The 27,769-nt window shown below is 46.1% G+C and overlaps 1 protein-coding gene across 5 annotated transcripts in view; it reads left to right on the top strand.

The window, feature by feature from the left end:
* The first annotated feature begins 9,303 nt into the window (after positions 1 to 9,303).
* Positions 9,304 to 27,769, top strand: part of VSIG10 (V-set and immunoglobulin domain containing 10) — a 36,552-nt gene continuing 18,086 nt past the window's right edge. The window contains exons 1-3 of one of the 5 annotated variants that reach the window (XM_072802727.1): positions 9,304 to 9,528; positions 16,517 to 16,798; positions 26,343 to 26,645. In XM_072802727.1, coding sequence (XP_072658828.1) covers positions 9,498 to 9,528; positions 16,517 to 16,798; positions 26,343 to 26,645 — 616 coding nt within the window. In that variant the 5' untranslated portion in view covers positions 9,304 to 9,497. Of the gene's footprint in view, positions 9,529 to 9,891; positions 10,218 to 16,516; positions 16,799 to 26,342; positions 26,646 to 27,769 lie in introns of those variants that run through there. The other 4 variants (XM_072802728.1, XR_012019282.1, XM_072802726.1 and 1 more) reach the window with 4 other exon arrangements.

Genomic DNA, 27,769 nt, shown 5'->3' with positions numbered 1-27,769 from the left:
GTCTGATGTGACTGGAGCTTTGGGGATAGGGATGAGTTCCTTGAGACAGAGGCCACACCGTGTCTGTTCCCTGGTATCTAGCACTGTGCCTTGTCAGAACTCCAGTAAAGACAGGGAACAGAGGGGAGGGGCTGGCCTCTAGGCCTGCAGTGTGTGAGTGTCTGAAGGCTGTGCATCTTTATTTTTACTTTATTTTATTTATTTATTCATGAGAGACACACAGAGAGAGGCAGAGACATAGGCAGAGGGAGAAGCAGGCTCCCTGCGGGGAGCCCCATGTGGGACTCAATCCTGGGACTCTGGGATAGATCATGCGCTGAGCCAAAGGCAAATGCTCAACCACTGAGCCACCTAGGTGTCCCGGGTGTGCATCTTTAAAAGAATTAACAAATCTGCTATAAGGTGAAATTTCACACTCCTTGGGGTTTTGCCTTCTAGGGGTCTCATAGTTGTAAAAATACAATTTCACTGCTATTTTACCTTTGGAATGGTCAGAAATACATGCTGAAAAGAAAAAGGAGATCTAGGGATATTGAACCTCAGGGCAACTTACTTTTCCAGGGTCTAATCTTCCATTTCCCTCCTGTTCCCACACATGCTCTCTATCCTATGAAAGCACCCAGCTGGCACTCAGCCTCTCCAGCACCCAGCTAGGAGCTGGGACTGCCAAGCCACAAAACCTCTGTCACAGAGTCCCTAAAGGAACAGGAACTTTTCTTCTTCAGTGCCTATGTATTCTTATTTTCCATAGTGTTCTTTAAAAAAAAAAAAAAAAAGATTTTATTTCTTTATTTGAGAGGGAGAAAGAATGAACACAGAGAGGGACAAAGGGAGAGGGAGAAGCAGACTCCCTGCTGAGCAGGGAGCCCTATGTGGGCTCAATCTCAGGACCCTGATATCAGGACCTGAGCCAAAGGTAGACTCTTAACCAACTGAGCCACCCATGAACCCCTTTCAGATTGTTCTAATAAGCTTAGTCATGTAGGTTCCAAGGAAGAGTGTACATAAGTAGCAGTTAAAGTAGCAAATTAAAGTAGCATATTGACAGTAGCAAGAACTCCAGCTATATTATAATAATATAACTATATTAATAGTTACCAATTAATTGGGTATCTACTACCTGTTGGGCACTTTACTGGCACATGCCTCTTGAAATCCACTCAAAAACACCCAAAAATTGGGATCCCTGGGTGGCGCAGCGGTTTGGCGCCTGCCTTTGGCCCAGGGTGCGATCCTGGAGACCCGGGATCGAATCCCACGTCGGGCTCCCAGTGCATGGAGCCTGCTTCTCCCTCTGCCTGTGTCTCTGCCTCTCTCTCTCTGTGACTATCATAAAAAACAAAAACAAACAAAAAAAAAACACCCAGAAACTGAGGCTCAGAAAGAAGATAACATTCCTAAGGACACATAGACACATAAGTAAACCTGACGCACAGGAGGACCAACACCTGTGTTCAGTGCCTCACGCAAGAGTGGAATTAACAGAGAAACAGCAGTCTAGGACCATTTTGTGTGGGCGATAAATCCCCCTAGTTTTGTACAGATAGCACAGCACAGGAGTTAATGTTCACAATGTACACACACACAAAAGCTCATTGCTTGAATTGTCATGAGAAAATACCGCATTGTGTCCATTGTGTTCTGTTCAGAGTAAGGGAATTATGTGATACATTTCAGAAATATGTGAACAAAGATAAGTGGGTGAGTCCTGGCTTTGTCCGTGAGCTATGACCTTGAGCAAACTCCTTAGCAACTCTGCGCCTCCTCTCCTCCTCTACGTGGTGAGGGTTACTGTTTGAACCAATAATCTCTGAAATTCTTTTGAGTTCCATGCAGCTTGGACCAACTCATATCTCTTAGAAGACCTTGGCCTTGGGGACCCAAGTCCTTTCAGGGCTGAGAGCTCCACCTGCTGATTCAAGCTTGTATGTGAGCTTTTTACCTACCTCTTGGGCCCTGCCAAAAGTTTAGACCTACAGACTTAACCCAGTCTGTTATTTTCCTAACTCCTTTAAGTTACTTTTATTTTTTTTATTTTTTTTTAATTTTTATTTATTTATGATAGTCACACACACACACAGAGAGAGAGAGAGAGAGAGAGAGGCAGAGAGACACAGGCAGAGGGAGAAGCAGGCTCCATGCACCGGGAGCCTGACATGGGACTCGATCCTGGGTCTCCAGGATGGCGCCCTGGGCCAAAGGCAGGTGCCAAACCGCTGCGCCACCCAGGGATCTCTACTTTTATTTTTTTAATTGCTTTTAAAATGCTGGGAATAGGTGCACCTAAGTGGCCCAGTCGGTTAAGCATCAGCCTTTGGCTCATGATCATGATCCCAGGGTCCCTGCTCAGTGGAGAGTCTCCCTCTCCCTCCCTCCACCTTGCCCATGCATGCTCTTGCTCTTTCTAACTCTCAAATAAATAAATCTTTTAAAAAATGTTGGGAATATGTGCATCTTCCTAGAGAGAGGGTACAAAGTTTTCATCAGCAGGTTTCTTTTTTCTTTTTCTTTTTCTTTTTTTCTTTCTTTCTTTTTTTTTTTTTTATTTTAGTTTTGTTTTTAAATCATCTCTACTCCCAACATGGAGCTTGAGCTCACAACCCTGAAATCAAGAATCACATGCTCCACAAACTGAGCCAGCCAGATGCCCCTCATCACAAGGTTCTGAATCCTTGAAGTGTCCCCCTAACCCAAGTGTTTACTCCTCTGAGTAAATGTGAGGCCTAGAGCAGGAGTGATTCATTTTATAAACATGGGCCTGAGGCTGTGACTTCATTAGGAAAGTTCTTCTACCTCTCCAAGCCTCAGCTTCCTTATGAGTAAAATGTAGGTAAAAAATAGTACCTACTTCAGAAGTTTGCTCAGAGGATGGGAGGAGACATTCCATGGAGAGCGGGCCTGGCAAGAGCAAATAGTGTACGTTCTGAGGGAATTTTCTGGAGCTCTTACAGGAACTCAGCCATCCAAAGAGACAGGAGGCAAATGGTTGCCATGTCTCTACCAGTTTAGCAAGACTAAGTTCTCCTGGACAAGGAATGCAAAAATCTTAAAGTTGACTTAAGTTTGGCTTTGAGAAATAGGATGGAACTTTTGCAGGTTTGGGAGAAAGAATTAAAGCAAGCGATGATCAGATGCTGGAACCCTAAAAAGTTGAGAATTCTTGGCTGTGTATCTCCAAAGGAGTAGGGAAAAAGGAAAAATAATGGCATAAAATGCTACTTGATTGAATCCCTGTTCAGGTGCTTTGGAATATACAGAGCTCAAGCCAGGTAAAGAGAGGCAGGCTTTTGTAAATGCCAGCCTGCTCGTGGTAGAGCAGCAAGGGCAGCAAGAATGCTTTCTTTCCAGAAGACACACATAGAGTGATGGGTAAGTAAGGCAGAGAAAAAACTAGCAAAAAGGTGCCCTGAGTTCTCTGGGTCACATAGTGGCTTGAATGTTTATTGACTATCACCTGATGAATGGATAAATAAACATGTGGTATCTCCGTACTATGGAATATAATTTGGCCACAACCAGGAATGAAGTGCTGATAGATGCCACAACATTGGTGACCCTTGAGAACATTACGCTGAGTGACAGCAGCCAGACACAACACACACTGTTTGATTCTGTTTCTGTGAAATGTCCAGAATAGGCAAATCCACAGAGATGGGAAGTAGATTCATGGTTGCCAGGGGCTGGGAGTGGGGAGCATGGGAGGTGATAGCTAAAGGGTGAGGTGTTTCTTTTGGGGTGGCAAAAGTAAGAAATTGTTTGTGGTCACGACTGGACTGCTCTGACAACTAGAAGCCAAGTTTGTTTGTTTGTTTGTTTGTTTGTTTATTTATGCAGAGGGGAGAGGGAGAGAGAGAGAGCATCCCCAGCAGATTCCCTGCTGAGTGGGGAACCCGACGAGAGGCTTGACCCCACAACCCTGAGATCATGACCAGAGTGGAAATCAAGAGTGGGAAGCCCAGGGCAGCCCAGGTGGCTCAGCAGTTTAGCGCTGCCTTCAGCTCAGGGTGTGATCCTGGGGCCCTGGGATCGAGTCCCACAGGGAGCCTGCTTCTCCCTCTGCCTGTGTCTCTGCCTCTCTCTCTGTGTCTCTCATGAGTAAATAAAATCTTAAAAAAAAAAAAAAAAAAGAGTAGGAAGCCCAACCAACTGAGCCACCCAGGTGCCCCTGAACCAAACACTTTAATTGAGTGAATTCAGGGATGCCTGAGTGTCTCAGTCAGTTAAGTGTCCAACCCTTGATCTCTGCTCAGGTCTTGATCTAAGGATCCTGAGATCAAACCCCATGAAGAGCCTATTTAAAAAAAATAAATAAATAGATGAATGAATTCATAGTATATAAAGCTGTTGGGGAAAAAAACCCTCATTGAACTTTACACATCTGGGTAATCATAATAGCCAAATCTTCTATCATTACATAAACTTTGAAAATACAACTGTTGATGGCTGTATAATATTCCAACAGGTACATGTTAGGTAACCAGGAAAAACTGTAGTTTCCAGAAGTTGGCAAGACTGGGTGTTACTGGGAAGACGACTGGGACCAGGGGGAGGTGGGCAGAAGACTTACCTTTCAGATATAATTGCTTGGATTTTTTTTGGTATGACTCACTTTCTTTCTTTTTTTTCTTTTTTTTAAGATTTTTTTATTTATTTATTCATGAAAGACACAGAATGAGAGAGAGAGAGAGGCAGAGACACAGGCAGAGAGAGAAGCAGGCTCCATGCAGGGAGCCCGATGCAGGACTCAATCCCAGGATTCCAGGATCCACGCCCTGGGCTGAAGGCAGACTGTAAACCCGAGCCACCCAGGCGTCCCTGATTCACTTTCAATTCACAAATACAGAGTAAAGTATCTCTGTTCTCTGTCCCATGTATGTATTATTTTTTTCTCATCGTTCTCCCACTTCCCCATTTTCTTCTGCATTTAAAAAATTTTTTAAATTGTGGTAAAATATACATAACATAAAATTTACCATCTTAATCTATTTCAGCATACAGTTCAGAGGCATTAAGTACATTCATATTGTTGTGCAACTGACACACCATCTGCTTCCAGAACCTCTCCATCTTGCAAAACTGAAACTCCATACCCATTAAACACTAACCCCCATTTCTCTCCCCTCAGTCCATGGCAACCACCCTTCTAATTCTGTCTTAGGAGTTTGACTACCCTAGGGGCCTCAAATAAATGGAATCACACAGTACTTGTCTTTTTTTCTGACTGGCTTATTTCACTTAGCACAATGTTTGCAAGGTTCATTTGAATTTTTTTATCATAATTTTTAAAATATTTTATTTATTTATTCATGCTAGACATAGAGAGAGAGAGGCAGAGACACAGGCAGAGGGAGGAGCAGGGAGCCCGACGTGGGACTTGATCCCAGGTCTCTAGGATTACGCCCCGGGCCAAAGGCGGCGCTAAACTGCTGAGCCACCCAGGGATCCCCCATAAAAATTTTTTAAAGTTTTCTATGGGTATTTTATTTTTTAAAAAAGATTTTATTTATTTATTTGAAAGAGAGAGAGCACAAGTAGGGGAAGTAGGGGAGTGGCAGAGGGAGAGAGAGAGAAGCAGGCTCCCCACCCAGCAGGGAGCCCAATATAGGGCTTGATCCCAGGACCCTGGTATCATGACCTGAGCTGAAGGAAGACTCTCCACTGACTGAGCCACCTAGGTGCCCTTTTACCATTAATGTTTTATTACTTTTCCAGTTTAAAAGACTAGTTACTTGTAAAAAAAAAAAAAAAAAAATTACAACAATACTTAAAAAGCTAAAGAAACAAGCAGGAGTCAAAACTTTGGGTGAAATGTCATTACAACTTTGTAAAAACAAAACCACACACATTGGAGCTCAGCAGAAATGACTAGAAGGTTCTAATGATGTTAGTGACTATTTCTAGTTGGGTTATGGTTACACTTTATTTCCTATTTTTCATTATTTTAGAGTGAGATTGGTATGCTTATAATCAGGAAAAAGCAAATGCCATCTAAGAAATAGGTTTGTCAACTTTGGAAAAATGTTTCATCCAAGTTTTCTCTGGAAATCCTGAGTTTACTAAGGTCTTCTCTTGCTGTAAATTAAATATACTTGCTGTTATCAAGCCGTATGTTTCAATTTGAAGGTAGGAAAATCACATTTATTTTGGCCAACAAATGGCATTCAATAGATGAGTGGTGAGATAAAAAAAAAACAGGACACTGATCAAAGAATGTTTTCTACCTGAGTCATCTGTTTGGTTCCTGGGACATCTGGTCAAAAGTTTCCCACCTTGGAGTTGTCTCACTGGGGGAAAGCGATGTATTCCAGGGGTGCTGGCTTGGGAGAACTGATTGTACATACTGTGAGGTCACTTCACAGTGATAGCCTGGAATTGGTTATGGTGGAAGTATTTATACCAGAGAAATTGGCAATCAGTACAAATCAACTCTTACCCCTGCCCCCCGCCCCCCCCCCCATCACCACCAGCAGGGGAGTCTCTGGTTAAACATTTACCAGGTTACCTGCTGGGTTGCATTCATCTCTCCGGGTGGGTGAGCCATCCTCAGCCCCCTAGCTGCCAGTTTCTCAAGGAACTGGCTGGTCATTTCCTTCATCTGTCTGTGGCACCATTTTGCTTTCTGGGTTTGGGTCCATCTTCCACTTTCTGTGGTTCTTTGTCACTCAGAGATACTAAACTTCACCCTCCTGGTCTCCAGTCCAGAGAGGAGAGGCTGGGCTCTGGTCAAAAATAGTAGACTCATTTGACAACTTTCCATTTTTCCATTTTCCTATCTCATCCTGCCAGCCTCTTCTTAGAACTTTGCCTGATTTCAGGAGCTTTCCTGGTATGGCCTCTGCATGCCAGTTCTTTTCTTCTGGGAAGAAGGCGGAGAAGTGGTATTTTGGGAAAATTTAGCATGCATTCTTTTCCAGAGAAAGGCCAGGTTGGTTCTGTTGTCCCTGTTCCTTGAGATGCCAGCCTGTGGGTCCCAGGCCTTTCCACAGTGTATAGGTAGGACTGCCATCCACCTCTTTATGCCTCTTGAAGTGAGGGGGTTGCAGAGCTTACTGAGTAGCCAGGCTGCTACCCCAGCTGTTCCCAACTGGCCTGCTCTTTCTGAAGCCCTCAGGAGAATATCTCTAGGTTGAACAGAGAAGCAGGTTGTTGCTAAGAAACCTTTCAGCATTACCTCTAGGGAAAGGACAGGAGAGGAAGAGTACTGGGGTAGAAATAATAAGTAGCTTGATGGCCTCAGAGACCCAGGCTGTAGAGGGCTGGCTACAGAGTCAGGCGGGAGCCCCGTGCTGTCCCTCCCTCTGAGAGTGAAGAAGACAACTGTGCCTTAGATCTGGGTTCAGATCAGCCACTGCCTCCCACCCCACTCCTCCCCACCCCCATTCACTTGCTATGCCACCTGGCCTTTCTGAGCCATCTGTAAATCCAGAGTGATAATCCCTACCTCTCAGGGTTGTGTTGAGGAGTGAGTGAATTAATGTAAAAGCTCTTAGTGGAGGGGAGTTTTTTTTTTAATTCATCAGAGGTGAACACAAAATGAAATAAAAACAGCCTTGTGTGGCAGCCTGAGCAGAGAGGTGTTTGCACCTCGTGTTTAACATGTGACTGTTGGATTCAGGATTTATATATGACTGTAGATGGGGGTTGATGCCTTAACAACATTTTTTTGAGTCCTTTCCTGCAGGTCAACTCACTTTATCTTTCCAACAGCCCATCATAAAACTAAGGCTTTGAAAGTCCCTGTCTTGTTAGGAACCCCATGGTGAACCCCCATCTCACTGGTCACTGTTTTAGACAGGATGCTTTCTACTGTTCAGAGCAGCCTGACACACTACGGGCATTTCCTGAAGGTTCCTGTCTCAGGGTTAGCCACATCCTGGACCCAGACCAAAGAGGGTGGATGTTTCCTGGGCCACACAGCTGTTCTTGGAGCCCTGCTTAGGGACATGCCCATGTCTGCTGGCCCAGTGACACCCAAAGCATTCAGCCCAGGGTAGCCTTTATATAAGGAAATGATTTTGTTTGGCAAGAGTTGGTGTGGGACAGAGATGGGCTCCAGTCCTGGCTTTATCAACCAGCTTTGTAACTTGGAGCTTACCCTCCTGGAGCACCAGGTATCTCATTCATTAAGTGGGATTGCATGATTTCTTAGGTACAAGGGTTGTAGGGAGGGCCCAATGAGATTAAGTTTCTACAGTGGCTTTGGAAAAAGGCCCCAGCCATGCACACTAATTAGCATTGTAAACCATCCCAAAAGAAGTTGATCCTTCTGGGGTGGAGAACTGGTCATAAGCACTTCACAATTTGACTCAGTAAATATATCGGAAGGGCCTGCTCTGTGCAATTCCACACTTAAGGTACCACCAGGGTCACAAGTTTCTAGATCCTCTGCTGGAAACCAGCCAGTTATTGATTTGACTTCTATCTTGTGCACTTCAGGATGAAGAATGTGAGGTAAGGAGCTTGTCGAGAAGCTACAGTATCAAAACTGGTGAACTCTCCTTTGTTTACTTAACAAATACTTAGTGGGCGGGTTATAAGCTGCCAGGCACTGAAAAAACAGGAAGAGCTCATCTGGGATGGAGTTTACCTTCCATCACAAAGTAAAAGCTGAAAACAGGAAAGTGAAGGGAAAGTAGGAAAGTTGTCAGGAACTGGCTGAAGAGTTAAATCCTTTCGCAAAAGACAGTAAAGGGAAGAACCCTGCAATTTTATGGCTCAGCTCATCAGGCAAAACATACTTTTTTTATTAGTTTCAAGAGGATTTCATCATGGAAGAAGTATTTCAATAAGGGGCCTGTGGGCAACAGAACAGATGATGTTTCTTAATAGTAATTTTTGGGTTTTGCTCCAAGATTTTTTTTTTAAATTTTTTATTGATTTATGATAGTCACAGAGAGAGAGAGAGAGAGGCAGAGACATAGGCAGAGGGAGAAGCAGGCTCCATGCACCGGGATCCTATCCCGGGTCTCCAGGATCGCACCCTGGGCCAAAGGCAGGCGCCAAACCGCTGCGCCACCCAGGGATCCTGCTCCAAGATTTTATGATGAACATTTTCAAACATATGGAAAAGCTGAAAGAAGGCAAACACCCAATACACCTACCTCCTAGAGTCCACCCCTAATATGTTACTGTACTAACTGCGATTTTTGTTTTTTTTTTTAAAGGAAGTTCCACCTAGGGCAGTTTCAAGTGTCAGCTTTTCCTGAGGATATGGTAACCTTGTTTTTCCTAGGACAGGATGGGGTGAGGATGTGGCAGGGAAGAGGGATTTCAGCTCTCTGGGAATCAGACTGTATGGGGTTTCGGTTGGGGGCGGGGGTGCAGAGAGCTCCCGAGAACCAAGTTCTGCTGACCCCTGGCTTCTCCATCTTGCTGTGTGGTCTCAGCTAATTCACAGGAAAACGGGAGTCTCGTGGCTGCTTTTGGCTGGAGGTCTAAGGGATCATCTTTCTCCTGCTCCAGACTTGCCTTAGTCCTGCAAAGGGTAGAAGACTGCCATGGCGGCCCTGGCGTCCGTCCTGAGCACAGGCAAGCACAGGAGAGCCCCAGCAGAGCCAAGCGGGGACGCCGGGGGGACCCTGGATTCGGCAGCTCGGCAGCTCGTCCCGGCTGCGGCAGGGGGAGCGCCGGGGAGGGGAAGCGGCCGGCGGGCCGGGAACGGGGCCGGGGCCGGGGCCGGGGCCGGGGGGCCGTCCTGCGGCAGCTGCACGGCTTTGCCGGGCCCGGCTGTCCACGACTCCGGGCTGCCGTCCCGGGCGGAGGGGGCTTGGCGAGGGACCGGCCTCCGCGCCCCACCCCCGGCCGGGCCGGCCTCGGCTCCGCGCGCCCGGGCGCGCGCCCTTTGCATAAAGCCCTCCTCCCCGGCCAAGGTAGAGGAAGTTGGGCTCCCGCCTGGATGGGAGGCGGGAGGGAGTCCCGCTCCTGTTGTTTTCGGCGAGCGGAGTGGGTGGCGGGCGCGGAGGGCGGGGTGCGCCCTCCCACCCCGGGCCGGGCGCTCCGGGAGCCCCGCGCGGCTCGCAGCTCGGGACCTCGGGCTCAGCCCTACGTCTTGGTGGGCTCTAGGGGAGCGGGCTCCTCTGCGCTTCTGCGGGCCGGGGAGCCGCGCTCAGTACCCCGGCGGCCCGAGCCCTGGGGCGAGATGGCCGCGGGCGCCCGGGCGTGCCCGCCGCGGGTCCTCGTCTGCCTCGGGGTGCTGCTGGCCCGCTGGGTCGCCGCAGGTAAGGGGCCGCGATCCCGAGCGAGGAGTGGAGTGTGGCCCGGCAGAGGCAGGCGGGGGAGAGCGGGGACTCGGCGGTGGCGGTGGCGGTGGCGGTGGCCGCGGCCCCGGCCCCGGCCCCGGCCCCGGCCCCCGCCCCGGCCCCGACCCCCGCCCCGGCCCCCGCCCCGCAGCCGCCCCGGGAGGGTCTGGAGTTTCCTGCCGCTGCTCGGCTCCCGGCGCAGGAAGGAGTATCCGCGGGCGCCTGATGGAGGGCAACAGAGCCCCGGGCTCTCGGATTGGGCAGCGGGCGAGGCTGCAGAGGGCTGCGGAGAGGTGATGGGAGACCTGGGGAATTTGAAGATGGGAAAATTGAAGAGGCACGTGTAGGGGGGGAACGTGGTGTTTTGTTGCTGTTTTTTTTTTTTTTTTTTTCCTTTTAGCGTCGGATTTAAATTTGCGTTCTGGTTTTACCTGCTGCGCTGGGGCTCAAACTCGAGGCTCCTTTATTTTTCTCTCCTTCCTCTGCCCACGGTTGAACTCGCCTTACACCGGTAACCTGTGGATTTCCCTACACACCCCTGCAAGCCGACCTGTGCAGACTAGCACATTCAAAACCGTGCCTTCCTCCTTCGCCTAAACAAACAAAAAAGCCAAAGCCTTTTTATTTTGAAGTGATTTCAGACTTTCAGAAAACTTGCTCTTACGCTTGACATGACCTCCTCCACTTGACACTGCCGGTAGAAGGTCTTAAATGCTTCATCTAGGCTCTCTCTCGTGACAGTAAGTTTACGGAGTTGCTTACAAAAATATATAGGATGTAAAAATATTGAACAAGCATTTTTGAATTTAATTCACCAGCGAATGCCGTCCTTTTGTGTGCAGGGCAGGGTGACAGCAGTGAGAGGGAGGACTCAGGTAGAGGGAAAGGAGATGGGGCCAGGAAGTGATGCAGTTCACTTGGAAGAATACTTGGGAGTGTTATTTTCTGTGTAGCCGTCGCCCGCACACACTGCTGATGGATTCTCGTACGTTCCTGAAGGAATTCCCCCCTGAGCTTCCTAGCAGCAAGTGCCAAAAGTCCCTAAGCCTTAGGCTCTCATAGCCTTCTATTTTGTTTTGTTTTCAGTAATCATTTACAAGTAGTACAATTTCCCATAGTCTAGGTTTCCAGTTTATCTGGAAAAATCTGATGACATGGCAGCACAGGGCTTTTCCAGCTGGACCTGAGCAGTGGTCACCCCTTCTATCCTGGGCACGGGACCCCAAATGTGCTCCACCTGTCCTGTTGTACTTACCCCACCCTCTCCAGTTAGGGACCTTACCTGCTGCCCCCCTGCAGGCATTTGACTTGTGGTCACCCAGAGCTTCCTGGAGAGGAGGACAGAGAGTCTCCAATTGGATCTCTGGAAATTAAAGGTGATTCCCTTCTCCGTGCTGTCTGCAGTGTTTACTGAGCTGTGAACATCAGGGGCCTTGGGACATCAGAACCCTGGGTTGAAATCATCATTCTGGAATGAACCAGCTTTAGTCTGGTGGCAGTGCACACGCAGGGACTCTTCCTCTACTGCCCAGCTGCTTTTCACACCGAGGCCAAGTTCACCTTCGTGGGCTTCCTTCAACCGGTGAATTTTTGTTGTTTGTTTTTCAAATTGAGAGTTATCCTGGGGGGGATGATTGTCAACCTCGCTCCAGACAATTTTCATGCCTGCACTGTCACCTCAGATTGTAAATCTTTTGTCATTCTTGGGGAAAAGTTGGTAGGAGAAAAGTGGGTACAATCTCAACTCTGTAAATGATAACATGAGGGCAGCACTGGGAAATGGTTGTTTATATTGCTCCCTCCTTAGGTCCGTATTCTGAATTTAAGGTGGTGTGGGGGTGCGGAGGCATCCCTGGACCCTCCGGATACCATGTAGACAACTTCTAGGAACACAGACTGCTATGATGTCTTATTGTCTCATCCTGTCTGATCGGAAGAACAGAATAAAGCCCTGTGACCCGAAGGATTGAAGACCTCAGTGTCAGTCCCAGCTCTCCCAGACTTGTGTGGGCCCTTTTGGAAATCCCTTAAGCTTTCTGAACCTGTTTTCTCATCTGTAAAATGAAGGGGCATGGAACCAGTGCACCCTCAAGGACCGCCCCGCGTGTCTATCATTAACTGAGAGGGGGCTCAGCCTGCCTCATCTTGAGCCCAGCCCTCGGGACTGCCACATCTCAGGAATAAATGACCTCCAAGGTCACCTTCAGCTTCAATGGCTAAAAAGAATGGAGTGAGCAGAGCCAGGAGGAGTGAAATGCCTTAAATGGTTTCTTTTGTGATTGTGTCACTCTCCTTGCAGGAGGAGACAACTCCTCAAGTTCTAGGACTCGACTTTTGCCAAGGGCTTTTCCAAATTCATTCTTTATTCCTTCACCAAATTGCTGGGAAGGAGCAGGTCTGTAGGTCTCATGAACACATGCCGCATCTGTAATATACTGCAGTTCATCTCTCCTCTGTGGGCATTGCCACCGATAGCTTGGGTTCTCAGGCCTAATTGTTCAAGAATAATTTCTCACCTGCTTTTCTTTTTCTTTTCTTTTCTTTTTTTTTTTTTAAAGATTTTATTTATTCATGAGAGGACACAGAGAGAGGCAGAAACACAGGTGGAGGAAGAGGCAGGCTCCCTCCAGGAAGCCCCATACGGGACTTGATCCCAGGACTCCGGGATCATGACCCAAGCCGAAGGCAGATGTTCAACCACTGAGCCACCCAGGTGCCCCTCTCACCTGCTTTTCAAAGTAATTATTCAGAAGCCTTTCTTGCTGGGTTGGAATCTCTAGCATTAGAAGACATTCTCTGCCTTCCAGTGAGTTGCTTAGAGGGTTTTTTTTTTTTCTTTCCATGTTGTCCTGGCATTTGGGAGTGGTGTGGTTAAGATGTGAGAGAGTTGGAAAGTCCACTGGCTCCAGGCTGCCTTCTAATCTTTCAAATGGAGCCCCTTCTAACCAGACAAAAGGCCAAAGACAGATCACTGTTACTCTTTCTTTTATAACAGGGAAGGATTTTCAGAGGCAGGTGGCAGTTTATTTATTTATTTTTTTACTGCTTTACTGAGATATAATTTACGTACCATAAAATTCACTCTTTTAAAGTATATAATTCAGTGGGTTTTAGTATATTCACAAGATTGTGCACCATCACCACTGAGTCCAGAATGTTTTCATTACTCCAAAAAATAGAAAAAGCTATATGCTTAACTATTAGCAGTCACCCCTCATTACCTCCTTCCCTGCAGATAAGCCCCCCTCCCCCCACTCTAAACAACTGCTAATCTAGGTTCTATCTCCATAGATTTGCCTGTTTGGACATTTCATATAAATGGAATCACACAGGATGTAGTCCCTTTGGAGTGCCTTCTTTCACTGACTGTAATGCCAGGATTCATCTTGCTATAGTATGCACTTCATTCCTTTTGATGGCCAAATAATATTCCACGGATATGGATATACCACATTTCATTTATCCATTGATCAGCTGGTGGGCATTTGGGTTGTTTCCATCTTTTGCAATTGTGAATAGTTCTGCTGTGAAGCATGTGCATGTGAAGTCTGTAGACATAGGTTTTCATTTCTCCTGGATCTACACTACGCCTCAGAGTAGAATTGCTGAGTCATACCGTAACTTTAACCTTGGGAGGAAACAACCCGCTCTTTTCCAAAGTAGCTGCACCATTTGCAGATCCTTCCAAGGATGCATAAGGATTCCAGTTTCTCCGAATCTTTGGTAGTATTTACTAATAATAAATTAGTCTTTGATTTTAGCCATTCTAGTGGAGTGAAGTGATAGGTGTCTTATTGTGGGTTTGATTTGCATTGCCCTAGTGACTAATGATGAACATCTCCTCCTGCGCTTATTGGCCTTTTGTATGTCTTTCTGAAGAAACTCTATTCAGATCCTTTGCCCATTTTTAAATGGTATTTATTTTTTTATTGTTGAGTTGTGAGAGTTTTTTATATTCTCTGAATACAAACTTATCATCAGGTGGCTTGCAAACATTTTTCTCACAGTCTGTGGATTGTCTTGTCACTTTCTTCATGGTGTCCTTTACCTGTCATAAAGGAAAGAGTAACAGTGATCTGTCTTTGGCCTTTTGTCTGGTTAGAAGGGGCTCCATTTGAAAGATTGGAAGGCAGCCTGGAGCCACAGGACATTCCAACTCTCTTCCCGCCTTAGCCACACCACCCCCAAATGCCAGGACAACATGAAAAAAAAACAAGTTTTTATTTTGACAAAGTCCAACATACCCATTTTTCTTTTGACACTTGTGCTTTTAGTATCCTGAGAAACCATTGTTTAACTCAGAGTGATTTATTCTTTTTTTTTCTAAGTATTTATAGTTTTAGCTCTTACATTTAGGTCTATGGTCCATTTTGAGTTAATTTTTATATATGATGTGAGGTAAGGGGTCCACCCTCATTCTTTTGTACATGGATGCCCATTTGTCCCTCTATTGTTGTTGAAGGCAATTTATTTTGTAATGAAATACTACCTTTTGCAAACCCCAGTGTATTCACATACTTTGAAAACTTCAGGGACACCTGGGTGGTTCAGTGGTTGAGCGTCTGCCTTAGGCTTGGGTCATGATCCTGGAGTCCTGGGATCAAGTCCCACATTGGGCTCCCCACAGGGAGCCTGCTTCTCCCTCTGCCTATGTTTCTGCCTCTCTCTGTGTCTCTCATGAATAAATAAATAAAATCTTAAAAAAAAAAATAAAAAAGTAAAATTTCTCTTGTGGTAGAAAGAGAACATTCTGGAAGATAGCAAGAAGTCTAGTTTCTGGTCCAACTTTGCTACCTTTTCACTGGAGGATTTGGATTTAGCCTGCTTTCCTTCTTGGCATCACACTTTTCTCATCTACTGACTGTGACAGCATGAGTGGAAGACTCCTCACAGGGTCTTCCCAGGCCTGTGGCCTTTTTGTATTTGGGCATTGATTATGGAAAAGGGGCCGGAAAGTTTCAACACTTCTCAGAAAACGGGCTGCATTTGTGTCTTGTTACCTGGTGGCAGTCTGTACTAGATCAGTCACTCTTCGCACCTGTCAGTCATGGCTGAGCATCAGAATCACCTGGAGGGCTTGTTAAAATGCAGCGCTACTTCCACTCCACCCCTAGATAGGTTATTTATGTGATTTAAGTGCTCCAGGATAGGACCTGATAATTTGCATTTCTAATTGCGCTACTGCTGCTGTTAATGCTGATCTGGACTTTTGAACATGCTGTTCTGCCTGGGAACCCCGTCTTCTTGTCTACCTGGCTAATTCCTACTTGTCCATCAGATCTCAGTGTGGCCTCCTGGAGGAAGCCTTCCTGGCAGTCACCCTAGCTGGACTTAGGAGCCCCTTCTCTGAGGCCCTGTCATGGTATTAATCACACTGTATTATAATTGCCAGTTTATTGTCTGTTTTCCACATTAGACAATGAGATCCTAGAGGTCTCTCTCTGTTTTTGCCCATCCTTGTTTCCCTGGTGCCTAGCACAGGGCACGCCCAAAAGTGGAGTGGCAAGAGAGCTTTGACTTCCAGGATCATTTGCGGCTGAGAGGTGGCGAGAGCCAGCAATAGGAAAGTGGGAACAGAGCCCAGGCCCTCTTCCTTCCATCCCTTCTGGATTTCCAGGCAAACAAAACCACTTGGGTTCCATATCGATTATTTATTGCCACGGTAGTGCTGCAGACCAATCACAAAATGACCAGAAGTGCTTATTGCTCAGAGGTTGGAGTCAGCTCTGCTGATCTTGTCTGGGTACCCGCACATGGCACTGTGTCCATTCTGTAACTGAGGACGAATCTGGAATGGCCTCAGCTCAGATGATTGAGACACCTGGGGTCCATATCTGTAGCTTTCATCCTCCTCCTGAGACCTAACTTGGGCGTGTCCTTCTCCAGGTGATGGCAGGAGGTGAGAGTGTACAAGCCCAGTTACATGAGTGCTTCTTCAGCCTCTGCGTGCATCACATTTGCTAACATCTCACTGGCCAGAGCAAGCCACGTGACCCCACTGGGAGTCAGGACAGGATGGGAGAGCAGTCATGCAGTGAAGGACATGGATAGTGGGGGAGGGGGATACTTGGGGCTGTTTCTGCGATTGCCATTTACTGCAGATTCATCGACATCAGCACTGGCCAATAATCCTCACAGGGTGCCTCTTAAAAACACACACCTGCTTTTTGTTTTTTTTTTTGTTTTTTTTTTTTAATCCTAAAGTAGAGGGACTGTGCACAAGGGAGGGTGCTCAGAAATGAAGAAATGTAGTAACAGCCTGACCTTTCCTCATACAGGGTTTGAGGCTCTGGTCATCGGAGAGGTTCATGAGAACATTACTCTGCGCTGTGGCAACGTCTCGGGACCAAGGGGCCCAGTAACCTGGTACCGGAATGACTCGGAGCCTGTCTTCCTCCTGTCTTCCAATTCTAGCATCCCACCAGCTGAGCCACGCTTCTCTCTGGCAAATGCCAGCTCGCTGCACATCAAGGTGCTCAGGCCTCAGGATGAGGGGAACTACACCTGTCGGGAGGTCCTGAACGAGACTCGCTGGTTCCGAGTGTGGCTACAGATGGCCCGTAAGTGCAGTGGCAGGGCACTGAGGCTGGCTGGCCAGACACTCGGAGCCTTGGGCGGGAGGAGGGCTTTGGGAGTCAGGGCTGGCTTTCATCCTGGGTTCTGCAAGCCCAGTGGCCTCTCACACCTGGATTTTCTCATCTGTGATATGGGGATGAAAAGAATTCTTGGGTTCTAGGATGGCTGTGAAGACTAGATTCTGGTTTATGTAGATAAGGAGCTGCTAATGGCTCCTGGCATATTAGTTAGCGACTACTTACAGCTTGTTAGCATCAACCTTGCTGTGAATACCATTTTATTATGCACCTGAGTCAGAGTATATAACACGATGGGGTCAGACTGCCTGAGTTCCAACACTTAGGCTGTGTCACCTCAAGTAAGTTGCTTAATATCTCTGAGCATTAATTTTCCTTATTTGTTAATTGGGGATAATATATCACAGACCTCGGTAGATACAGTGCTCTTATGCTACAATGCTCACTACAGGGCTTACTTGGCATGAGCTATTCTTAGATTACATGCTGCACTTCCTTAAAACAGTATCTTACCTGTTGATATACACATATGAATTTAGAATAGGGGTTGGCAAACTATAGCCGTATCTGTGGGCCATATCTGTCCTGCAGGCTATGAATGTTTTTTACATATTAAAATTTTTTTTTGATTTTTACTTATTTATGATAGTCACTATTTATGATAGAGAGAGAGAGAGGGAGAGAGAGGAGAGGCAGAGACATAGGCAGAGGGAGAAGCAGGCTCCATGCACCGGGAGCCCGATGTGGGATTCGATCCCGGGTCTCCAGGATCACGCCCTGGGCCAAAGGCAGGCGCCAAACCGCTGTGCCACCCAGGGATCCCTGTTTTTTACATTTTTAAATGGTTGCAAAAACCCCTAAAGATGAATGATATTTGTGACATGTAAAAATGATATGAAATTCCAGTGCCCGTGAAGAAGTCTTTATTGAGACACAGCCACACTTATCCATTTACATCTTAACCTCTGACTGCATTTGGTGCCACCACAGCAGAGTTGAGTGGCAGTGATGCAGATCATATGGCTTGCAAAGCCTAAAATTTTTACTCTACAGCCCTTTACAAAGAAAGCATGCTGTTTACTGGCTTAAAAAGATAACAGTGTTCTAGATCCAGAGTGTGTAATTTGGTAGAAATATACATGTGATCCCTATTGCTCCCTAGTTTCCTCATCTGTAAAATAATTTACTTATTTTTTTATTCAACATCTATCCATTGAAAGCCTGGTGCCAGGCACTTATTCAAGGCACTGGGCCCCAGGAGCAAATAGGACAGACAAGGCCTCTGCCTGCATGGGGATGGCATCCTAGTGGTAGAAGACAGACAGTAAGGAAGTACATGAATGCATCAGGCACTATCAGAGTGATGAGTGCTATGCAGAGAATGGAGGTGGGGTGATTCTCTGAAACACTTTAAAGTAGGGAGGGCAGAGAGAACCTTTGGGAGGAAGTAACAACAGAGCTGAACGATGAGTAGGAGCCAGTTATGCAAAGGTAAGAGTAGTCCAGGGAGAACTAGATCCAGTGCAAGATGAGTTGGGTGTGGCGTGTGTACAGGTGGGGAGAAGGCTGATGTGGTGGGAGGTCAGTGGGTGAGACGGTGGGACTTGTGTTATGGGTTGAAATATATCCCCCCAAAATATTGAAGTCCTGACTCCTGGTATTTGTGAATGTGACTTTATTAGGGAATCAGGTCTTTGCAGATGCATTCAAGTTCAGATAAGGTTATCGGGGTGGGCCCTAATTCAAACTGACTGGCATCCTCCTAAGAAGAGGAAAATGCATGTATACACAGAGACACACAATGAGAATATTGTATAACAACAGAAGCAGAAAGTGGAGGGGTGCAGCTAGAAGCCAAGGAATGCCAGGGACTGATGGCCACCCCCAGAAGCTAGGGAAGAAGTAAGGAAGGATTCTCCCCTGCCCTCCTGACGTGTTGGTTTCAGACTTCTGGCCTCCAAAATTGTGAGAGAATCCATTTCTGTTGTTTTAAGCCACTTCATTTGTAAAGTGAAGAGGTTTCCATCATACGAATGATGGACTTTGTAAAGGCAACCTCAAGAAATGAATGTACCTGGCAAGGAATTGAGCTTGTTGTTGTTGTGGGTGCCAGAGGAAACTCCTGGAGCTTTAAGCATGTGTGGCATTATTTCAGTTACACACACAGAACGTATGTGTGTAATCTCAAGGACTGTTAAAAATAGGTAGGCCAATTGGAGCCACAAGATGTTGGTGGCCAGAACCAGGGTAGTAGCAATGGCCTTGGTGAAAAGGCACAGCTTCAGAAATGATTTTGGAGGTAGACCAGTAAGACCTGCTGGCGGATTAGACATGGAGGATGAAGAAAAGCAAGTTTCAAGGACACTTGTAGGTTTTTGGATGGTCTCTAAGGTTTCTGCCAACCTGTAAGGCTTATAGAATTTGGGAGTGCAGTGTTTTTGTGTTTGGAGAGGCCACAGTTGAATTACTGAATTGCCAAGAATGAATGTGGGTGCATTAAAAATGTCAGCCATCTTGGCCCAACTCTGTCTAGTTCTCACTATGAGCCCATACAGCTTACTCCAATGCCAGTCATTAATAATTCCTTATGTCCGTCTCCTCAATAAATGCTTGCTCTTTTGACCACAGAGTAAGATAGCATTACAACTTGTTGCCTTTTTTTTTTTTTTTAAATCATCATTCTTGGGGATCCCTGGGTGGCTCAGCGGTTTGGCGCCTGCCTTTGGCCCAAGGCGTGATCCTGGAGTCCCGGGATCGAGTCCCATGTCGGGCTCCCGGCATGGAGCCTGCTTCTCCCTCTGGCTGTGTCTCTGCCTCTCTCTCTCTCTGTCTATCATGAATAAATTAAAAAAAAAATTAAATCATCATTCTCTTCAGTTTATGATGACTTTATCAGACATTGATTAATCATTGGCTAAGTTTATTGGAGGGTAGATTAATTTCATTATTGCCCTGAAGGGAGATAAATGCAAGGCCTCTTTATGATGAACATAAACTTAAAAGAATCTTAAAAGAAACTTAAAAGATTCTTAAAAGAATCACTAAACTTAAATGGCTCTTGGGGCTCCTGAGTTATTATGATTTGATTCACATAATGGAAGCTTCTTCATTTGGAAACATACGGTGTCCCCGACTGGTGTGGGCTTGTTTGTGAAAACAAGACGCTGACTGTCTTAGTTTGGGCTGCTGTAACAAAAGTAACATAGGCTGGGTAGTTTCAACAACAAACACTTCTGGCAGTTCTGGAGGCTGGGAAGTCTAAGATCAAGGTACTGGCAGATCCAGTGTCTGGGGAGGCTCACTTCCTGGTTTGTAGATAAATCTTCTCATTGTGTCCTTACTCGGTGGAGGGCAGAGAGAGGAACCAAGTCCTGGGGTCTCTCCTTAGATGGGCACCAGTGCCATTCATGAGGACTCTACTCTCATGACCTCATCAAAGGCCGCCCCACCTCCAAATACTATCATATTCATGATTAGGTTTCAGCATGAATTTTGGAGGGGATACAAGCATTCACTCCATAGCACAGATGTCCTCTGTTTTCACATGTACCAGAGCCCTCCAGAATCTCAGATCTTGTTCCCATTCTAGGACAAACTCTGGCAAGCACAGACACCCCTGGGCATCAGGGAGCCCCTTGCTGCTCCTCCTCAGACAGTGGCTGAAGGGGAGGCCTTGACATCGCAGATCAGACTCTGCTTTCATTTTGTGCAGAAGATTTTGGAATATGGATTAGGTCTGATCCAACCACTATTTCTGGGAGGGGAAGGCCACGATACTGCTGAGTAGCTAAGAGCATACACTGAGGACCAGCTGCCTGAGTTCAAATCCAAATGCTGCTGGCTGTTGTCCTTGTGACATTGAGGAAGTCCCTTGAACTACTCTCACTTCAGTTTTATCGTCCGTGAATCAGGGGTAGCAGTAGAACCCAGGAACAGATTCACTGTGTGCATTCTGTGTGCATTCACGAGATTAACATGCTCAGAGCTGGGCACATGGTATGCACTTGGTTCATGTTACCTCGACCAACTGGTTAAGCAGGTGATGGGGTTCCTGTGGGAAAAATGCATCTCAGGTTCCCAGCAATCAGTTAACATCCAAGCCTTTTGAACAGTACCTCCTGTGGGTCAGGGATTCTGTGTGTCCAGATCTTGCTTTTCCTGTCTTTTCACTGACGTGTTTGATAACTTAGTCTCATAGGGAGAAAAGTTTGGAAACATTCTAATGTGGCCTTGGAAGCAAGGGGAAAAAATTCTGAGATGTGACAAATTATTATCTGTAAGTGACTCTGAGTGTGTAAGTGGACAGAGGTGCTGTAGAGACACAAAGCTGGCTGTATAAGGGCCAGTAGCTTCTCCCTTCTTACCATTTGGATCTCTGCCTATTGATCAGGGGGCATTTGGTGGCTCTGCCTTCCAGGGCATCAGGTTTTCTGTAGGCTGGGATGATTTAATATTCCTGGAATGGGTACTGCAAACTGATTTTGTTATTTGTCTCAGGACAAAAGACTGTACTATTACTTGTTGATTTAATGGTGCAGTTGAGGAGTCTTGCCCTCTAGATTGGGACTGGTGCTCCTGAGAATACAGAAATCCTTTAGACCAGAGCAGTTCAGGGCTGCCAAGGCTATTTATTTCATTGACTTACCCATTCTCTTCTGCCTCCAAATTGGAGTGGGCATGAGGTTAGACCTGCTGTGTGTTTACTTGTAGGAAGGCTGGAGGGATCGGCAAGGTGTGACCTTAACGCATTCCACTAGACTTTGTTCTTTAAAGATATCAGCCTCGTGCATTGGGGAGCTGAGTGATCAGATGAACCCGTGAAAGCCCACAGTCAGACCTCGTGTGCATGATGACAGACTCTCCCTGTGTCTGTTTTTCTTAGACCAAGCAACTATTAAGGGGGGCATTTGAACTGGATGGCATATGGACTGTGATGAAGCTGGTTTGTGTCAACCTCCAAGAATCTCTTTGGAGTCAGCTGGGGTTTGGGGAATGGGGAATGCTCCCATTTAGCAAGTGATGTACCTTTCACATCAGGAAAGGCCAGAAAAGGGGCCTAAAGAAAGTCCCATGTTTCCTATTTGTGTTCATCTTTTTTTTTTTTTAAGACTTTATTTATTTATTTGACAGAGAGAGCACGCGAACACAAGCAGAGGGAGCCACAGGCAGAGGGAGAGGGAGAAGCAGGCTCCCCACTGAGCAGGGAACCTGATGCAGGGCTTGATCCCAGGACCCTGGGATCACAATCTGAGCTGAAGGCAGATGCCTAACCAACTGAGCCACCCAGGTGCCCCTAATTGTGTTTATCTATTTGATCTATGATGCTGATGGTGATGCTGTGCCTCATCACAACATAAGGTCCTAGGGACAGAGTGTGTTGGGTGCACTGAAGAAAGATTGTTGGTCCCCTTCAGAAAATGGAGGACGTTGTCTGGAGATTGAGTCTTGCCAAGCTGATCTGAAACAGAGATGGGTGTTTATAAGAAGCTGAAGACCTCTGTGGTCCAGCTTTTTGTACAGATCAATAGTCACTCAGGAAATCCGGAGGCAATGGGGTTGTTGCATGTATCTCTATGTTTGTCCCTAAAGGTAATATCAAAACAGTCTCTGTGAGTTTCCCCAAGGATCTCATCCCACTCTAGAACTACAGGTATGCCCACTGATTAGCAGAAACTACCTGATATATTCTTAGGTCATTTTTCAAATCAAAATGCTAGTATGAAGAACAAATGCCTGACAACAGCTCTTCCTGTTGGCAGAGAACCCAAGACACTGTGGTGAGAATCTTCCATTTTATGGAGTTCTAAGTCAATGCTTTGAGACTCTTGACAGGCCAAACTATGGTTTTGGAGGGGAAGGAAAGAAGTGAGTTCCTTTGTCAAGAATATCTGCAGAGACGAGGAAGGGCAGTGGCAGTGGTAGATCATTCTAGACCAGGAATCAAACTTTTTCTGTAGAGGGCCAGATGATAAATATTTTAGATATTATGGCCCAACTTGTAAAGTCAAGGATGTTGTATAAAAACTTAACAAGAGCAAAAACACATTTCCACATTTTTTTGTTGACAAAAATTCAGAGTATAATCATAATCATAAATGCTTTCTTTGTAGTGTAGTATAGTGAGAAAAATGGAATTCCTTTTTGTGGGGGATAACATTTCACTTAATGATGAAAAAAAACAGATGGTGGGCCACCATTTGCTGATGCCTACTGAGTCAATCTACAAGTATATTACTGATAATACCAGATCAGATTTTTAAAACGTTGACCACATGTCAAACACTAGGCCAAGTGTTCTGCTTATATTTTCTCATTGGGTCCTTCAGTACCCCCAGTGATAGGTGTTATTTCACTTTGTTTTGTTGGGTTTTTTTTCCAAGATTTTATTTATTTGAGAGAGTACATGAGCAGGGGAAGACGGAGAGGGAGAAGCAGACTCCCCACAGAGCAAGGAGTCTTATGTGGGGATCGATCCCAGGATGCTGAGATCATGACCTGAGCCGAAGGCAGACCCTTAGCTGAGCCACTCAGTCTCCTGTATTTCTGTTCTTTTCATTTCATAGGAAAGATGAGAGAGAATGAGAGTGATGGGCACTTGCCCAAGGTTGTTTGTCTATAAGTGGCAATAGGATTTACACCCAGGCCTATGAATTCAGAGTACAAGTGCATGACCACTAGGCTAAGGCATCAATCCAAGAAAAAGCTGAGAACTCAAACTGTAATAAACAAGGCCTCAGTAAGACATCAAACCTTTGTAACTACTCTATATTTTTATTAATTTGTGTCTTACTCTTGTCTCCTCTCCCATCTATCTGTCTGAGTGATTGCCACCATTACTCTGGAAGCAAAACTGGGCTGCTGAGTTTCTGTTTGGGAATAAATATCACATGGGTGGAGAGAGCCATGGAAAGGAAGGAAATGGGTACCTCCTTCTTTGTAGCAAAGTTAGAGCAGGGGAGGAGGCCCAGGGAATCAAGAAATTGGTGTCAGCTTTAATTAAGAAAGCAGACTCAACCCAAGGGGTTTATAGATGAGCTGTAACCTCTGAACACTTAATTCAAGAGGCCTTTCAAGTTCTCTCATTTGATTTATTTTTCTAATCCTTCCACCTGGTCTTTCTCATCCATGCCCTGTATCCAATGCTGTTTCTTGCTGAGAATTGTGGTGGTCAAAAGTCCCTCCCTGCTAGTTTCTGGGGCTCCACACTGTCCATGCCAGGTCACTGTGGCCCTCCAGACCACAATTCAGAAGACCTAGGCTGTCTAATCTAACGTACTACTTTGCCACCTGAGGCTTTGGCTGTTAGTACTATAGAGATACCCTCTGCTTCATTGGGTGCCTGCCAACTGCCAACGCCCTGCTACCTGTTGGTCTACATACCTAACCAACTAGCCAGCAACAGTAAATGGTGCCTCCCAAACTAATGGCATAATTTTATCCACAGACCCTCTATGTGAGGTGACAGGATTCCAGGAGGTCTAGACAACCATTAGGAGCCAGCTCCGACCTGAGAAGCATACTGTTAAGAATATTGTCCTGGGAAACCTACCATTTCTATAGTTATATGATGGCCTCAGGCATAGGTGAAGTAGATGCTGTACTTTGAGGGGCTCTGGGAGAGCCTTTGCCTCCCCGGAATAATTTTTCTCACTACTGTATTTCTGTTCAAATTCTACAGTCATAGATGTATTCCTTTGTTCAAGCATTGCCCTTCCTAGAGTCTTTTTTTTTTACTTAAAGATTTTATTTATTTACTTGACAGAGAGCACAAGCGGGGGGAGGGGGGGCAGCAGGCAGAGGGAGAGGGAGAAGCAGACTCCTTGCTGAGCAAGGAGCCCCACATGGGGCCCAGTCCCAGGACTCTGAGATCATAACCTGAGCCAAAAGCAGAGGCTTAACTGACTGAGCCACGCAGGCACCCTCTGGATTCTTCTTCTTTCTTCTTTCTTCTTCTTCTTCTTCTTCTCTCTTTTTATTAAGATTTTATTTATTTATGAGAAACACACAGAGAGAGAGAGAGGCAGAGACACAGGTCCATGCAGGGAGCCCGATGCGGGACTCGACCCCGGGGCTCTAGGATCATGACCTGGGCCAAAGGCAGGTGCCAAACCACTGAGCCACCCAGGGATCCCCTGGATTCTTCTTTTTAAAAGAGGGAAGTCTTGGAGCACCTGGGTGGCTCAGTTGGTTAGGATTGAGCCTCTGCATTGAGTTCCCTGCTCAGTAGGGAGCCTCCTTCTCCTTCTTCCTCTGCCCCTCCTCCCCTGTTCATGCGTGCTCTCTCTCTCTCAAATAAATAAAATCTTTAAAAAAAAAATAAAAGGGGTAGTCTTGAGAGAGGTAACACATTCAAAGGCTTTAGTCTAAATAGGTGTTATATTCCTCTGATCAAAAGAGATGCATCAGGGTATGCTGGGTACCAGCCATTGGAGAGCATTTCTGGGGATGAGAAAGAAGTTCAGAAATGTTAGGGGGATCCAGAGAAGACCCAGCACTTACCCAGTGCTTCCAACATGACTGGCATTGTTCTGAGTGCTCTACTGTACTCACTGAACCCCCTGCAGTGGGTTCTAGCATTGCTCCCATTTTACAGATGTGGAAATGGAGGCTCAGAGAGGTTAAGTAATCTGCCCAAGGTCACACAACTAGTGAGTGGAGTCCATAGTTCGGCCTGGAGCCAGTGTTTTTTGTCTTTCAGAGTGAAATTGTGCTAGGAGTCCTCAAGCCCACCCCCAGGCTCAGTGATTCTCTAGGGGAACCTATAGGACTCAGCATGTAATTTTTTATAGTGAAAGGCTACAAAACAAAATCAGTAAAGGGAAAAAGCACATGGATTTAAGTCCAAGGAAAACCAGGAGCAAGCCTCTAAGAGTCCTTTCCCAGGGGTGTCACATGGGACATGCTTAATTCCTCTGGGAGCAAGTTATGGCAACACGTGTGAAATGTTGTCTGCCTGGGAAGCCCCTTAGACACCCAGCACCCTGGATTTGCCTTGGGGGCTAGTCACATAGTTACCCTCTGCCTAGGACACACCAAAATTACAGATTCCCAGAGGGGAGGCAGGTGTTCAGCATAACCACAGTTTGTACAAATGGTTCAGGCCCAGTGAGCCTCACTCTCGTCAGTTGGGGTGAATGACAGAAACCCTCCTGACATTAGGTTGTGGTTGCCAGCCAAGCCCAGCCACGCAAGTAGGCCTTTTGAAGGAAAGCTGACTCAGGCCTGCTATGTTAACTCTGTTAATGCACAGGTAGCCCATCCATTCACCAGTGTTTCTGAAAAGGTATGATTTGCATTTTTCCCTTTTCTATAAGGATTGAGCCCCAATAAATCTACATTTATCTCAGGATTAGAATGCATAATGGCATTTAGCAGAGCATTTGTCATATAGTGAGTATTTGGTAGATATCGTCATCCTCACTGATGATTTCTGTGTCTCCTAGATCTGGTAAGGAGCTCAAGTTCACTCTTAAGTAATTAATACTTTCCCCATTCCCCTTGTCATTCCCAGGAGGCCCCTATGAGGTTGAAGTCAATATCTCCAGCACTGGTGCACTCCCCAATGGCACCCTCTATGCAGCGAAGGGCTCCCAGGTAGACTTCAGCTGTAACAGTAGCTCTCGGCCTCCACCGATGGTTGAATGGCAGTTCCAGGCCCCAGATTCCAGCACCGAGACCTTTGGAAACAATCTGACTGCCAGCTGCTTCTCTCTGCTGCTGATGTCACAGAACCTCCAAGGGAACTACACTTGTTTGGCCACGAACATGCGTAGCAGGAGACAGCGAAAGGTGACCACCGAGCTGCTGGTCTACTGTGCGTAAGAAGCGCTCCCCTCTCCCATGTGTCCTCACTTTGACCCTTGATGAACTAACTGCATGTTTGTGCCTCTTCCTTCTGTCTATAAAGGCATGCCTGCTGCACGGGTCCTAACGTGTTTCTGTGGCTCCCTCAGCACATGTACACACCCAGGGCTGTGTGTCAGAGAGGGAGTCGCTTCTAGAAACTAGCTGCTAAGTAAGGATACAGGAGAGTCCCTGTGAGCCACAGAGAGAAGTTAGTGCCAAGTCTCATGCTTGCTTTTTTTTTTTTTTTAAATTGAGGTGAAAGTACATAACAACCATTTAAAAATGTACAACTCCGTGGCATTTAGTATATTCACAGTGTTGTGCAACTGCCACCTCTGTCTAGTTCCAGAACATTCTCATCACTCCAAATGGAAATCCTGTCGCCACTGAGCGGTTACTACCTCTTCTCTTCGTCATTCCCTGGCAACCGCCTATCTGTGTTCTGTCTCCCTCCATTTGCCTCTTCTGGATGTGTTGTCTCATTGGACGCATACAGCATGTGGTCTTTTGTGACTGACTTCTTTTACTTAGCATCATGTTTTCAAGGTTCGTCTATGTTGTAGCAGGTGTCCGTCCCCCTTTCCTTTCTGTGATTGAGTTAATATCCCATTGTATGGAAAGCTCACGGTTTATTTATCTATGCGGCCGTCCCCCTTCTGTCCGTGAACTCAGGGCCTCTAGCGCTGTCAGGACAGGCAGTTCATGAACTTTTATTTTAGGGGCAAAACACGTTCCTTGGATGACAAGCATTGTCAATGTGTAGAGCGGACTCATCAGAATCCATGCTAATGAAAGGAAGCTTTAGAACAACAAATTAGCAAACAGGATAATAACACCTTTCTTAATTCATACGTTGTCTGGAACCTTTATAAGTGTCTGTGTTCTCTGTCATAAATGACAGCCATTGTAAATGAAGTCATAGGTGCTTGTTAGAGGAAACAGATGAGCATAAAGAAGAAAAGGATATTCTAACCATCATTTTGGTGTCTTATCAATAATTTATTTTGTAGATGATATGTGTCTATCCATCCATGTAAGATCCAAATTTATTTCTATTTATGTGTATTACATAAAATATATAAAACATAGTAT

Source organism: Canis lupus, chromosome 27, assembly GCF_048164855.1.
Source record: "Canis lupus baileyi chromosome 27, mCanLup2.hap1, whole genome shotgun sequence".
NCBI lineage: Eukaryota > Metazoa > Chordata > Mammalia > Carnivora > Canidae > Canis > Canis lupus.
Note: the sequence above shows the minus strand (reverse complement) of the source record. Positions and strands in the feature narration are given on the sequence as shown.